The sequence below is a fragment of the Tigriopus californicus genome, chromosome 5, assembly GCF_007210705.1.
Source record: "Tigriopus californicus strain San Diego chromosome 5, Tcal_SD_v2.1, whole genome shotgun sequence".
In the NCBI taxonomy this organism is placed as follows: Eukaryota; Metazoa; Arthropoda; class Copepoda; order Harpacticoida; family Harpacticidae; genus Tigriopus; species Tigriopus californicus.
The window spans coordinates 5,360,533-5,372,122 of record NC_081444.1 but is presented as its reverse complement, the minus strand read 5'-3'; the positions used below and the strand labels follow the sequence as shown (position 1 = coordinate 5,372,122).

The window sequence follows — 11,590 nt, the reverse complement described above, 5'->3', positions numbered from 1 at the left end:
ACGAGAGCAATTGCTTGACAAGGAGCCTTATTAGGGGTTTCTACTCTGAATTTGGACGAGCCGTCAACAATTCAAATATGCATCATAGTTGTCCTAAGTAGCTTGACGACGAATGAAATATTTTTTTCCACCAGCGACAGCTGAGACGAAAACATGCGATCGCAGCGCTCTTGATCGATCTATATATGAAGTTATCTATGTCTCCAACTGTCCCCATGAAATCCCAGCATGGAAACCTTTTCCCCTCCCAACTACTTTTTTGGGGTAAATCATTCATTTATACATGACTTCAAAGCCAAAATTGTCTGCCAAGATAAAATTAAATCAGTATAGCATAATGTACAATATATTACAACCATAACAATTTACATAATAAATATTACTTTAACAAAACTGGACACTTTTGACGAAAGTGCGCAATTATGAGTATGGTCTTTTCTTCGAAGGAAAAAGTGACCGTTTCTGGGAGGAGTGAGTCCGCTTTCTATCGAGCCTTGGTAAGTTAGTTAGATTGTTGGAAAATCGAGGGGAATATGGACATCATTGATGGGGCCATGGAGCAAAGAACCGACGATTGTTAGTTTCTCGTCATCTCTTATATCACTCGATGAGTAAGCTTCCTTAATTTGTTTAAACTTTTTTGCACCGCGACAAACTCTTCGTCCACAGGTTTGACAGGATGAGGCTCCTAAAATATGAATATTCCGAGTAAGTAAGAAACTGGAAAAGTGCCTGTCGGTGTTAACAACAAGGTTGATGATCATGATGAAATTCGCTTAATCGTTGAGTATCTTTGTCAATAATAACCCTGGTGGTTGTTTTAAATGTTAGGACAATGTTTGATTAAAATAATGATTGACGCGCTATCAACATCAACGATTAATTTTTGAATAGCGTTATTAACTATTAACCTCTCACCAACGGATGATTCCTAGTCCACAACTAACAGATCAAAGAAGCTACCTTTTTCGTTGGTGAAAAATTTTACCGTGCGTGCTTTCTACCCCACGGTTACTTTCGCCCAATTGCCTTTGCTCCTCAGAATGACACGTTGATTTTGGTGGGAAGGCATTGGACAACATAGCCAAGACATGACTATGCTTACAGAAGTTGCTAAAGCAAAGGAGACAATAAAAAAATTCTTCGGATTTCCCGGGGCCAGTTGAAGGGGCGTTCATGTTGAAGCGATTGCAAGTGGCCATGAGGAGGTTGCGTGGCGGGTGTTGCATGATTTCATTCGTATCTTGCGTCCTTCATTAGATTTGGTGCTAGAAAAAAAATCTACCAGATTCCACTGAAATCATGCAACCTCTATTTTCCTCGCCTTTTTTCAACAAGTAATTATTTTGGCAATTTCTGTTCATTCCAGCCTTCTAGAGATAGGCACTACAAGAGTAAGGGAATTTTACAAATCCATCCCCAACTATTCAAAATTGCATATCACATAATAAAATTTGACAGAATCACAAGAACTGGTCAAATAAATCAAATAAGTCAAATTTGAGACCAACACCAAGCTGTACTAAGGAGATGAGAATGAGGTCACGTTGCAATTACCAAATAAGATTGAAATCTTTGGTCTGCTCTCAATCATGTACACTAGTACTCTGAAACGATCGGCTCTAGAAATAAATAAGCTAAAATAGTATGGCTTTTACTGAGGCGAATATAGTTTGATAGTAGGTTTCTGCCTTTCGAAAAGGGGCTCAAAGTCACTCTAACAAAGAGCAGGCTATGTAGCTGAAAGGGCATTCATAGAGAAAGTATCACTTAAGATATTAGGAACCAAAAGCGTGAATGACCAATTAGCCAGGGCATTATTAACGAAATTACAAGTAACGAAACAACAGCAATTCATTCCTTTTCTCGAAAAAGGAACTGATATTGCATTACATCTTAAAATTGTGTAATTGTAACGACCCAAAATCTACAAGAATTACTCGTTCCTTTTTCAGCTTCCAGAATGGCCTTTAATTCTTTGTTTATCTCGTGACAGCTAAAGAACCTTAAAGCTCAACAGAAAGTGCCATTTTTAGCAATTCCATCTAGCATATTTTGATCAAAGAAAGTCAGGGTAGAAAATTGTGTTTGCTCTTAACCGGTCTGAAGGTGTTATTGGTTTTGAATCTTGTTGCATTTGCTACCTTTGTGTTTACAGCTTCTCAATCAAATTCAGTTGGACTCAAGCGCGGAAAAAGACTCTTTATCTTTAGCTCGAATATGACGCTTCAATTTTCCAAAGCCTCCTCACTTCACTTCACTTAAAGGATGGACTTCTTACGGAGAAGCTTTACCGACTTCACAATGTCTAATACTGTTTTCTATCATGAACTTTGCGACATTGTTTCAAACCTTTAATAATCATTATCCCATCCAGGGTCCCAATCTTGACTCTTCAAAGTATTATGATCCAATACATTTTGAACATGCATTTTGTCAAGATGAAATGCTAAGGCTCATTATTGAAAAATGTTGGCAAGAAATCTTCAAATTTTTCGCATTAGGATAGCTTGAGTCAAAAAAACTCTATTTCTCTTCATGAGAAGAATGGTCTGGATGGGGTAAACCATAAAATAATGCTCATCTAAAATTTTAGTAAAAGCAATTGTAACGAGTAACGCTATTACATTTTTTTCGAGGAATGGTATAACGAATTACTATTTTTGACTAATGTAACTGTAACTGTAATTCGTTCCTTTTTTTGAGGAACGACTAATGCCCTGCAATTAGCATCATGCGACACCAAGGTTCAAGTTATCAGAGGCATGAATTCCCGAACTCATAGATCTCACCGAATCTTTCAAATGTACAGATCGTTTTCTCTTGGGACAACATGGGCTGAAGTGTCCAACTTTGCCGCAGTTGACAAGTGACAAGTATTTTCCTGAGCAGAGCAAATATCCTATTCTCCGTCCGATTTACGTCCACATGATCCACATCGACGAGGGCAGGAATCTTGAGCCTTGAGTGTTTTCTTGCCCTTTTTATACGCCGATACACCTTGAATATTTCTAGTGTTGCGATTCTTCTGGGATGATACCGCTCCTTTTTCACGTTGACATATGTTGATTGCCTTTTCCAGAGTCAGGTCAACCTCTGTCAATAATCTGTGCCTAGTCACGGTGCTCCTTATTCCACAAACAATGCGGTCCGACAATAGATCATCTTCGCATGTTTACAAGTGGAGCATAACGGGCCAGCCTCGAAATTACAGGCCCTGATAATTTTTTTCGGACTGGTGAAGAAATTGTCAAAACTTTCTCCCGATTGTTAGACTGCCTTATAAAATTCAATCCTGTCTAACAAAAGGTTGCCATGAGCGCGTACCACAGACCATATAATGCGATTGTAGGTCGTTGCTGCTGATCACGCAGTCACCCTCCTCTTTTTTGGTGTACGGAGTTGTTGACTTAAAATCCATTTTCCTCTGCACTGAGGTCGGGCCAATGCGACATCTAGTCGTTATATAATCTGTGGCGCGTACGTATTTGGACAAGGCCATTGTGAAAGCATCCACATCGGTGTCAGAACTCACGTCAATGGTCTTTTGGATGAGGAATCGTTGCAAATCGCCATCTAAACAATTTTTTAACGCTGCCACCCAAACAAAACGGGATTGGGTGGCAAGATGTTGGCACAAAGCAAAATTATCCCAACCCTCCTTCCAGGTCACAAAATCAGACGTTGTGGCACTGGAAATTGACATGGCTCGATCAACGGATATTGTGCGGAGGCTTCCACTCCCTGAGGGGGCATTCGAAGCTCCCTCGTTGGTACGAGAATTAATCAGTTGCATTAGTTTTTCCTCCCTTGCTCCGGCGTCCTCCACCAATTGATCCCCTCTCCGACGCGACTCCAGCATGAGAAGGGTGGGCATTTCATTTTTGGACACTCTTTTCTACCCCTGTCCAGAAAGAAAAACACTTAAAAATTATGTCTAACATAAAAAATAGCGCACTGATGGTGCCAAAACCAAAGCAAGCCTTTAAAACCGTTGCCATTTACCTCTAAAATACCCGAAAATACTTTTTATCTAACCTGAGACAGCAAGCAAGGACCAAAGCCATCCTACGGCAATGTACGGTTGGTACAAAGTACTCAAAAACTGAGAAAGCTATACATTTTATATTATGATTACACATGTAGGCTCATTTATTCAGCACTGTTAGTTTTTTGCTACAATGTTTTTGTTTAAGGTCTAGATAAATAATTTAGAGACATCCTCTTGGAAAATATTACATCCTGTCTAATTGATAAAGTTCTGAAATAATATCTTTCCTGAAGTAATGCTTGTTTCCATGCTTAAAATATTGTTGGGTAAGTTTTTTTGGCTTTTAAAGGAGTGTTGAATGTCAGAAAATGAGATGAATCACTTTATTCTATAAAAAGTAACTTTGTTTGTTTATGGATGTGAGATAATAGTATAATTAATCTGCTATTTTAAATTACAACAAAGTATTTTTGCATATATGATATTTGCGAGCTATTTCGTGTATAAACTAGAATTTGAAGAAACAGAATGACGAGGATGATTTAAGTCCTGGATTATATAAGGGATCCCACAATTTCAAAATAATCTCCATGAAGCAATACCCTTTTCAGTTATAAAGGCAGCATTGTTTAAACAAAGTTAGCAAATGCAGTGCGCTCACATGTGGCTCGGAACTTTAACATGTACTACATGGATCCACCTTCTATCAAAGAAGGAAAATAAATTAGAAGAAGCGGTCCTTGTCAAACCCGCTTCCATTTTTCTCCCACCCACGCCAAAATGGATAGGGCAACTCAATAACGCTCTGACAATGCAAGTTTCAGTTGATATTAGTTCTTCAACGGATAGCCCCAAAACCAAAGACATTCTTTAAAAAAGACATTAGACCAAGATGAAGACCCGGTTGATTCTTAGCCTGAGGAATAGATGGCCATCAACTAAGGATCTTCAAACCAATATGGTGGCAATGAAGTCAGTTCGGGATTTACACAGTATTCCGGGCTTCAGTCACGCTAGAGACAGGAGCAACATATCCCAGACAAGAAACAACATTTGGATGTGCTTATCACTCTTGGGGGTGGCACTCACCGTTTATCAAGTCAACATTGTCTGGAGAGGTTATACCAAATATCCAATTGGCACAAGAGTGAGTATTTCATGTTTGAGTATGGGAAGAGAGGCGATTCAAATAAATACATGACTTACATTTATTGCAAGAAATTTGCCGTAAAGAAATATTTGCTAAATCATGCATTCTTTTCAATTGTTTTTTTACAATGCAGAATTGAATAACGAACTGGATGTCTTAGCCTAACAACTTGGAATTAAATTTTTATGATTGCAAAAACAGCTAAAGTTCATTAATATATAGAATTTGAGTTGAGCCTTCGTCAAGAAAAAATATACCTATACTAGCATTTTGACCACATAATTCATGGTTTAGAACAATGAGCAAGTTCTGAAGTCCAAGTGAACGTCGATTTGATCTATTCACTTCGTGGGCAACATTCTTCGTGCGCAATATCTGCACTTCACGAAATTGTACGTTTATTATGGAACTTCATTAGCGCTTGGAAGTGAATTGGCGTTTCTAGGCGATATTAGAAATTCCAGCAAGCCACCCTTCAAATTTCAAATATGTGGTGCCTTTTTTAAGGGAGCCAATTAACTTTTGCTGTACTGAGTCTGAAACAGCTTGCAAACAGAGAAGCTTTAAGCAAAGGATAGAGAAGGACAATTAAAGGTATCAACTTTCTATTTGGTATGCAAACAAAGTTTGAATATTTTTATTCACATTGAAGTTGCAGGCCTGCAGGGAAGGGCAAAAGTGAACTCTTTAAGAAAAACTGCTTTAAAAATCGCCAAAAGTAACAAACATGGATTTTTTATTTTCCTCGAGTGACCCAAACATAAACGACATTTTTTTTTAAATGTAATTTGACACTTTTCTTCTAACCCCATCGTCGCCGATTAGTAACCTTGATAACTTTAATATATTATGCCCGCTCACATATCAAGGAACTTAGATATGGTGGGCCATTACGAATAAGGCCTGTTAATATACCACATGACATGCATGTAGGCTACAATCAGCAGTACCAACAAACCTGTCATTGAGGCTAATAAGAATAAGAACACAAATAGGGGGTATGCTTAAAAGAAATGCGAAATGATGGAACGTGAGTAAACATACGATGAACAATGAGTATGACGAAATGAGAAGGGCAAGAATATGTCAAAAATTGAAAAGCTTCATAGCTACCATTCCATATAAATGATGAGGCGGTGGACGCTATTGGACTACAATTCTTCAATTTATCATCATTACATTAGCAAAGCCTGAACGTCATGTTATTTTTTAAGCTTGAATATACTGTATGTACTAGGTAGACCAAAAATGGAACTTGTTTAAACAAAGGCAATTTCGGCCCGTTTCGTTCATTTTAGCATGTTTTGAATGTTTCGGTAATTTCATAACTTTGTGATCTTTAGTTTTGTCATGATTTTATTTAAAAAGTACGTGCGTAAAAATGCAAAACACTGCCAACGGTATTTTACTTATTCTACTTACTTACAATCTAAGTTCATGTGGTCTGTTATGGGGCCTGTCGTGAAGACATAGGTTAACTGGAATGCCCAATAACATACATTTCACCCTCCTTATTTCAGATAAAGGTCGAAGAATCCGCTCGACAATATTTCCCAGCTATCACCATTTGTCCTTACAATAAGATCAAGTGTTCTTATTTGCAAAGAGATCTGGAAAACTGTCACTCGACCAATTGCTCTAATCTATCGCGCTATTGCCAGTTGGGATTGCTTTCTGGTTGTTCATACATGAAGATGGAGCGTGAAAAGCAATTGAACCAATCTTCGAATTTTCATATCACTTGCCCAGATCAATTTTTGGAGCTGATTAACACTGAAGATGGCAACATTGAGGATGATTCTTTATTTGATGAAGTTTACGGCCAACTGCAACAAACTGATCGGCAACGCATAGGTATGGAGCGTGAGGTGATGGTCAAACTTTGCACGATAAATCACAGACCTTGCTCAGGGTACTTTGACGTTCAAACCATCAACACCGTCTCTCGTGGCAATTGCTTTGGATTCAATTACAATGGGTCCTTCCAAGTTAGAGCTGGTCCAGAGGAGGGCATGAGTTTAGAATTCTTCCTTGCCCGAAATGAATCCGTTTGGCACTCTATGAACAACAAGGTAAGTGAGGGAACCTTTGAAGACCAATAGAGCTTGAGGCAAGAATAGTCTTAAAGAGTTGAATAGGAACCTCCAAAATGTGTTGCATCATATGTTTAACCTTACTTTTGATGGTGGAAATGGAATAATTTGTCAATACAATTATGCACTCTTTTTAGGGTAAGAGGAAGCATCTTTTCGCCATTTCATAACTCTGATAAAGGTTATGCTAAACATGACTAAATTTGCCCATTTTCCTCTATCTGTGGGTCACAGTTTTGAAAAGATTCGTTGGGAAAAGTTGGATAGGAGAAGCAAACTAGGAAGGTCTATCATGGTAAGAAGCTGTGCTATTAGCGACTCTTCCCCTTAAAGTTTAACTTCCGGCAACGGGGTTTGAACCCATGACAACTGGGGAGACGATTGAACACATGCCCCACGCTTCTAGGTTGTTTTCGTGGGAATAATTTTTCGTCATATCATAAGTCAAAAAAAATGTTATGTCCAACTTGACTAAATATGCCTATTTAGTATGTTTGATGTCTTCTTCATGTAAGTGGTGTAATGACTTCGTCATTGTTTCAAGTCATCGAATCAATTGCAGGTGGGTCTGCGCGTGGTTCTTCACCAACCCAATGAGGTTCCACTTATTGAGGAATTGGGAAGGGATGTTTTTCCGGGAGCAGCCACGAGTTTTAGTCTGCAGATCAGGCAAAACATTCGGCAACCTGCACCATACCCATCTAAATGTATTGGCTCCTGGAATGAGACCTTTTTCACAACAGCAAAGTTTCCGGTAGTTGCTGATTGGAAATATTCCCAAGTTGGATGTTCCCGCATGTGTTTCCTTCAGCATTTTATGCAAAATTGCGATTGTATTTATCACAACCAAGATGATATGAACATCAAGGAGTATCATCAAAATCAAGGTATCCAACCATTTGAGTATTGCTCAATGAAAAACCAGACCTCAGTAGAATGTTTAAAATCATCATACGATAAATACAATAATGATAAATGCCGATGTCAACCCAGTTGCAACGAAACCATTTATGAGATTGGAACGTCAGCCATGACCTGGCCTTCCGAAAGTGGATGGTATTTTAAAGCTAAAGAGTACAATATGACGTAAGTACCCTGGAAGATAAGATTAAAAAAGCGTCAGTCTTCATTAGACACGGCGTTACTCACAATACTGATAAAGATTTTTTGCAAATGCCAAGACTTGTAATAATGATTTTCGTTGTTATTGAAACAAAAGGAACAATTTTTGTAAAAAATCATTTTGGATTCTAGCTCACATTAGAATATTAATCCGCTTAAAACCTACAAAAAGATAGCATTTTTAAGAAACGCAATCAATAGATGTTGTAAGTAACCTTAGTTGCGTTTCCAGCTAAACTTTTATTCAAACCCATGGAGCAAACTATAAGATATCTCGTTTTAAAAGATTGCATTTTCATCGAATTTGACAGCAAAGTGCTCCGGTTATAGCTGAAAGCAATTGCCAAGAAACATAATCAGCTTTTTCTATGTCTAAAATATAAATGGAAATATTTCACTTTTATGAAGCTTGTTGAAAACCCCGAATATAGTTTGCAATATAACTTAAAACTTACTTAATGTCAATAATTCACAATTTTGATGTCATACTTGTCAATTGCAACTTCAATCAAGCTTAATATTGAATTTTGACAAATTTCTATTAACGTTCAATAAAAACATCGCTAGTACGTAGAAATTAATTATTGCAAAAATTGACAATTTGGAAAATTGAACTGTCACAGGTATCGTTCAGATATTTTAGGAAAACGATAGGATAGTGTAACTTTTGGCTCTTAAGTAAAGTGAAAAGCAATTTTCCATGTTTGTTTAAGTTTTAAGTGAAATTTTTTGCTACTTTTTGCTTTTAAAGAAATCTTAAAGAAAATGGAGAAATATTATTTCTTGTCGTGTGATTGAAAAACACAATCATATTCCTTGGGAATAACTGGAAACAAAATTAGGCCATTTTTCGATCTTTTAAGGCGTAAAACGCAACCTTTAAGTTGTAATAACCAAGCATGTGATAAATATAAGTTTATGAACTTTTACGTCAATACATAACTAAGAGTATGTTTAATACTGATTGACTACGTTTTTGACAATGGTGCATTTTAATGGGCTTTAAGTGATTTAACACACTTATCTGAGCTACTTTTAAGCATGTGTATTTTGCAAAAGTTGTTCCTTTTGTCTCTTTGACAAAGAAAAACATATCTAGATGTCTTGGCATTTGAGCAAACACTTAACCAGAAAATATGACCACCGTGTAGAATGATGTCCCGAGCCTTTTAGCGATTCAATCAGGATAGAATGGGATTGATTCACTTCATGTGCTTCTTATAAATCGGGTTTCCCATGTTGAAAAAATTACCATGAACTTGATGAGGTCATGTTTTTGGCTTGGAATGTTTATCGGCAGAGAGTTGTATGTGCAGTTTCCAAATATTCTGCAAAGGTTCGAAGAACCATTAAAGATTACATATGGTCGTGTCTTGGAGCATGCCACTGAGCGATATCACACCCATATCTATTTCAGACATGAAATTGAATGTGGGACATGAAAGAACTTTTTCTAAACATTTTCTGCTTTCAGTTCGAGCAGCAATGGCAATGAACCAATCTCTGCAAAAGTTCTTGACAAAAACGAATCGGAACTTTATTCAATAATTCGTGATATTCAACAGAACCTCCTTCGCTTGGACTTCTATTTCTCATCCCAAAGCCGCACCGTGATTGAAGAAAACCCAGTGTATCCTGATTTCTTCAGTCTGTTCTCGAATTTGGGCGGGGCCTTGTCATTGTGGATGGGTATCTCTTTCCTCGCACTTGTTGAAGTGATCGAGGTCATCATTGACTGCGTCTTGAGAGTCATCCAAAAACGAAGAAATAATGTAACTGGTTCTACAATTACTAAAGAGTAAAACCCCAGTGTTATTATCAATTGTAACAGTATGGTTTTGGCTTTTCAAGGTAGATTTTAATTCAATTTGACCGAAATATCCCTAATTCTATGTATTTGTACAAAGCAAAGCGTCAGTCGGCGAGCTCAAGAATGCACCTCTGATCGGCTGCTGTGGGTTGAAACACCAACTGTTATTAGCGGAAAAACTAACAGGAACACAAAGAGAAATCTAAAACCAAAAGAATTGTACAAAATATAGATTATCATCAGAAAGATGCTCGGAACACTTACGGCTAGAAGTTAAGCAACATATTGAATGAACTTCTTACACAAGAGTCCAATATCCCCAAGGAGGGTCTTTGACAAAGCTATAATACCTATTATTAGGAGATGGTTTTCATTTTATACTTTCCATTCTCTTCTGTCATTCTTTCCGATAACCCGGTTTTAGATTGTTCGCTTTCAGGAATCATTGTGAGACAAACTTTTGAGCAGCACGTACTTGAATCGTTCTAATAAAGTTCATCAATTTTAAACCTTGCCTTTATTGAAAGTTATCAGGTAAGACAATGGTGGAATAAATTGCTATCATAAATTGGGACTTTTGAAAGGTAAATATTTGATTGATTGATTTCTGGAATGATTTGTTCAAGAACCAACAACAGTAAATATGCCAATAGTTTGCATACCTCTTGCACCTATAGAATATTCTTGAGCATATATTCCTCAGTTTTTGGATAAGAGAAAGCTTGTGTTCACCAAAACGAAGGCAGGAGATGAGGAAATTAACACTTGTTACATTCTTGGACAGATTGTGGAATAAGGACAGAATGGAAAATCCCAGGGGGGATGACAATTGAAAGAATTGAACCTACAGTATGCAAGCAGAAAATAAACGGTAATTTGTGACATTGTTTTTTTGCTAATGAATTTCAAGTTTAACAGGAAGGCCGCACGTTCTTTTGATGATGATTCGGATTTATTTCGGGGACATTGCTGATGTGCTAAGACCGGCGAAATATAATATCAATAATAATCTGGATGATTTGAGAGAAGGAAAAAAGCCAATAGTAGTGTCCCCTGGTAATCCTTGAGCTGAGCGGCTTTATTCAACGGCACCAACTCTCATTTGATTTGACTAGGGATGCATGGAAAGTTATCTAACTTTGGGCTGGTTGGTGATGTCATGTAAAAAATAGCACTGTCAGGTGACGGAGGGAGATTCGTTGGTTTCCTTCGACTGATTTAAAGACTTTGGCAAGAATAACAGTTTTACGTGTTAAATATTGTTCGGTGTGAGGAGGTAATTGATTTGGTTAAGTGAGCGGTCGAATTCTTTATTGTTTATTGATTTCCTACTCAGAGCACATGATATGAGGGGCTGAAAAGGAAAGAAAATATGTAAAATTTGAAAGCACAATTGTCTACTGAGGAATTGAAAACCGATGGTA

At 37.5% G+C, this 11,590-nt stretch overlaps 1 protein-coding gene and 1 long non-coding RNA gene across 2 annotated transcripts; one reads left to right on the top strand and one right to left on the bottom strand.

Annotated features, from left to right (window-relative positions):
- Window positions 1-330: 330 nt before the first annotated feature.
- Window positions 331-3,134, bottom strand: LOC131880930 (uncharacterized). Its single transcript, XR_009373309.1, has 2 exons — window positions 2,793-3,134; window positions 331-688 (listed from the first exon to the last, which is right to left on the bottom strand). It is a non-coding gene; the product is annotated as an uncharacterized LOC131880930 (long non-coding RNA).
- A 1,569-nt stretch (window positions 3,135-4,703) lies between these two features.
- On the top strand, window positions 4,704-11,099 carry LOC131881159 (FMRFamide-activated amiloride-sensitive sodium channel-like). The gene is made up of 4 exons (XM_059227937.1): window positions 4,704-5,138; window positions 6,662-7,213; window positions 7,797-8,320; window positions 9,831-11,099. The coding sequence occupies exons 1-4, from the start codon at window positions 4,884-4,886 to the stop codon at window positions 10,156-10,158; spliced, it is 1,659 nt and encodes a 552-aa protein (XP_059083920.1). The 5' UTR covers window positions 4,704-4,883; the 3' UTR covers window positions 10,159-11,099.
- Window positions 11,100-11,590: the final 491 nt, after the last annotated feature.

What these genes read in the sequence shown, in the direction of transcription:
- LOC131881159 (XM_059227937.1), top strand. Translation starts at nt 4,884, where the DNA reads ATGAAGACCCGGTTGATTCTTAGCCTGAGGAATAGATGGCCATCAACT. An exon ending in AATATCCAATTGGCACAAGA is followed by an intron (nt 5,139 to 6,661) that starts GTGAGTATTTCA and finishes TCCTTATTTCAG; the next exon opens with ATAAAGGTCGAAGAATCCGC. An exon ending in GGCACTCTATGAACAACAAG is followed by an intron (nt 7,214 to 7,796) that starts GTAAGTGAGGGA and finishes AATCAATTGCAG; the next exon opens with GTGGGTCTGCGCGTGGTTCT.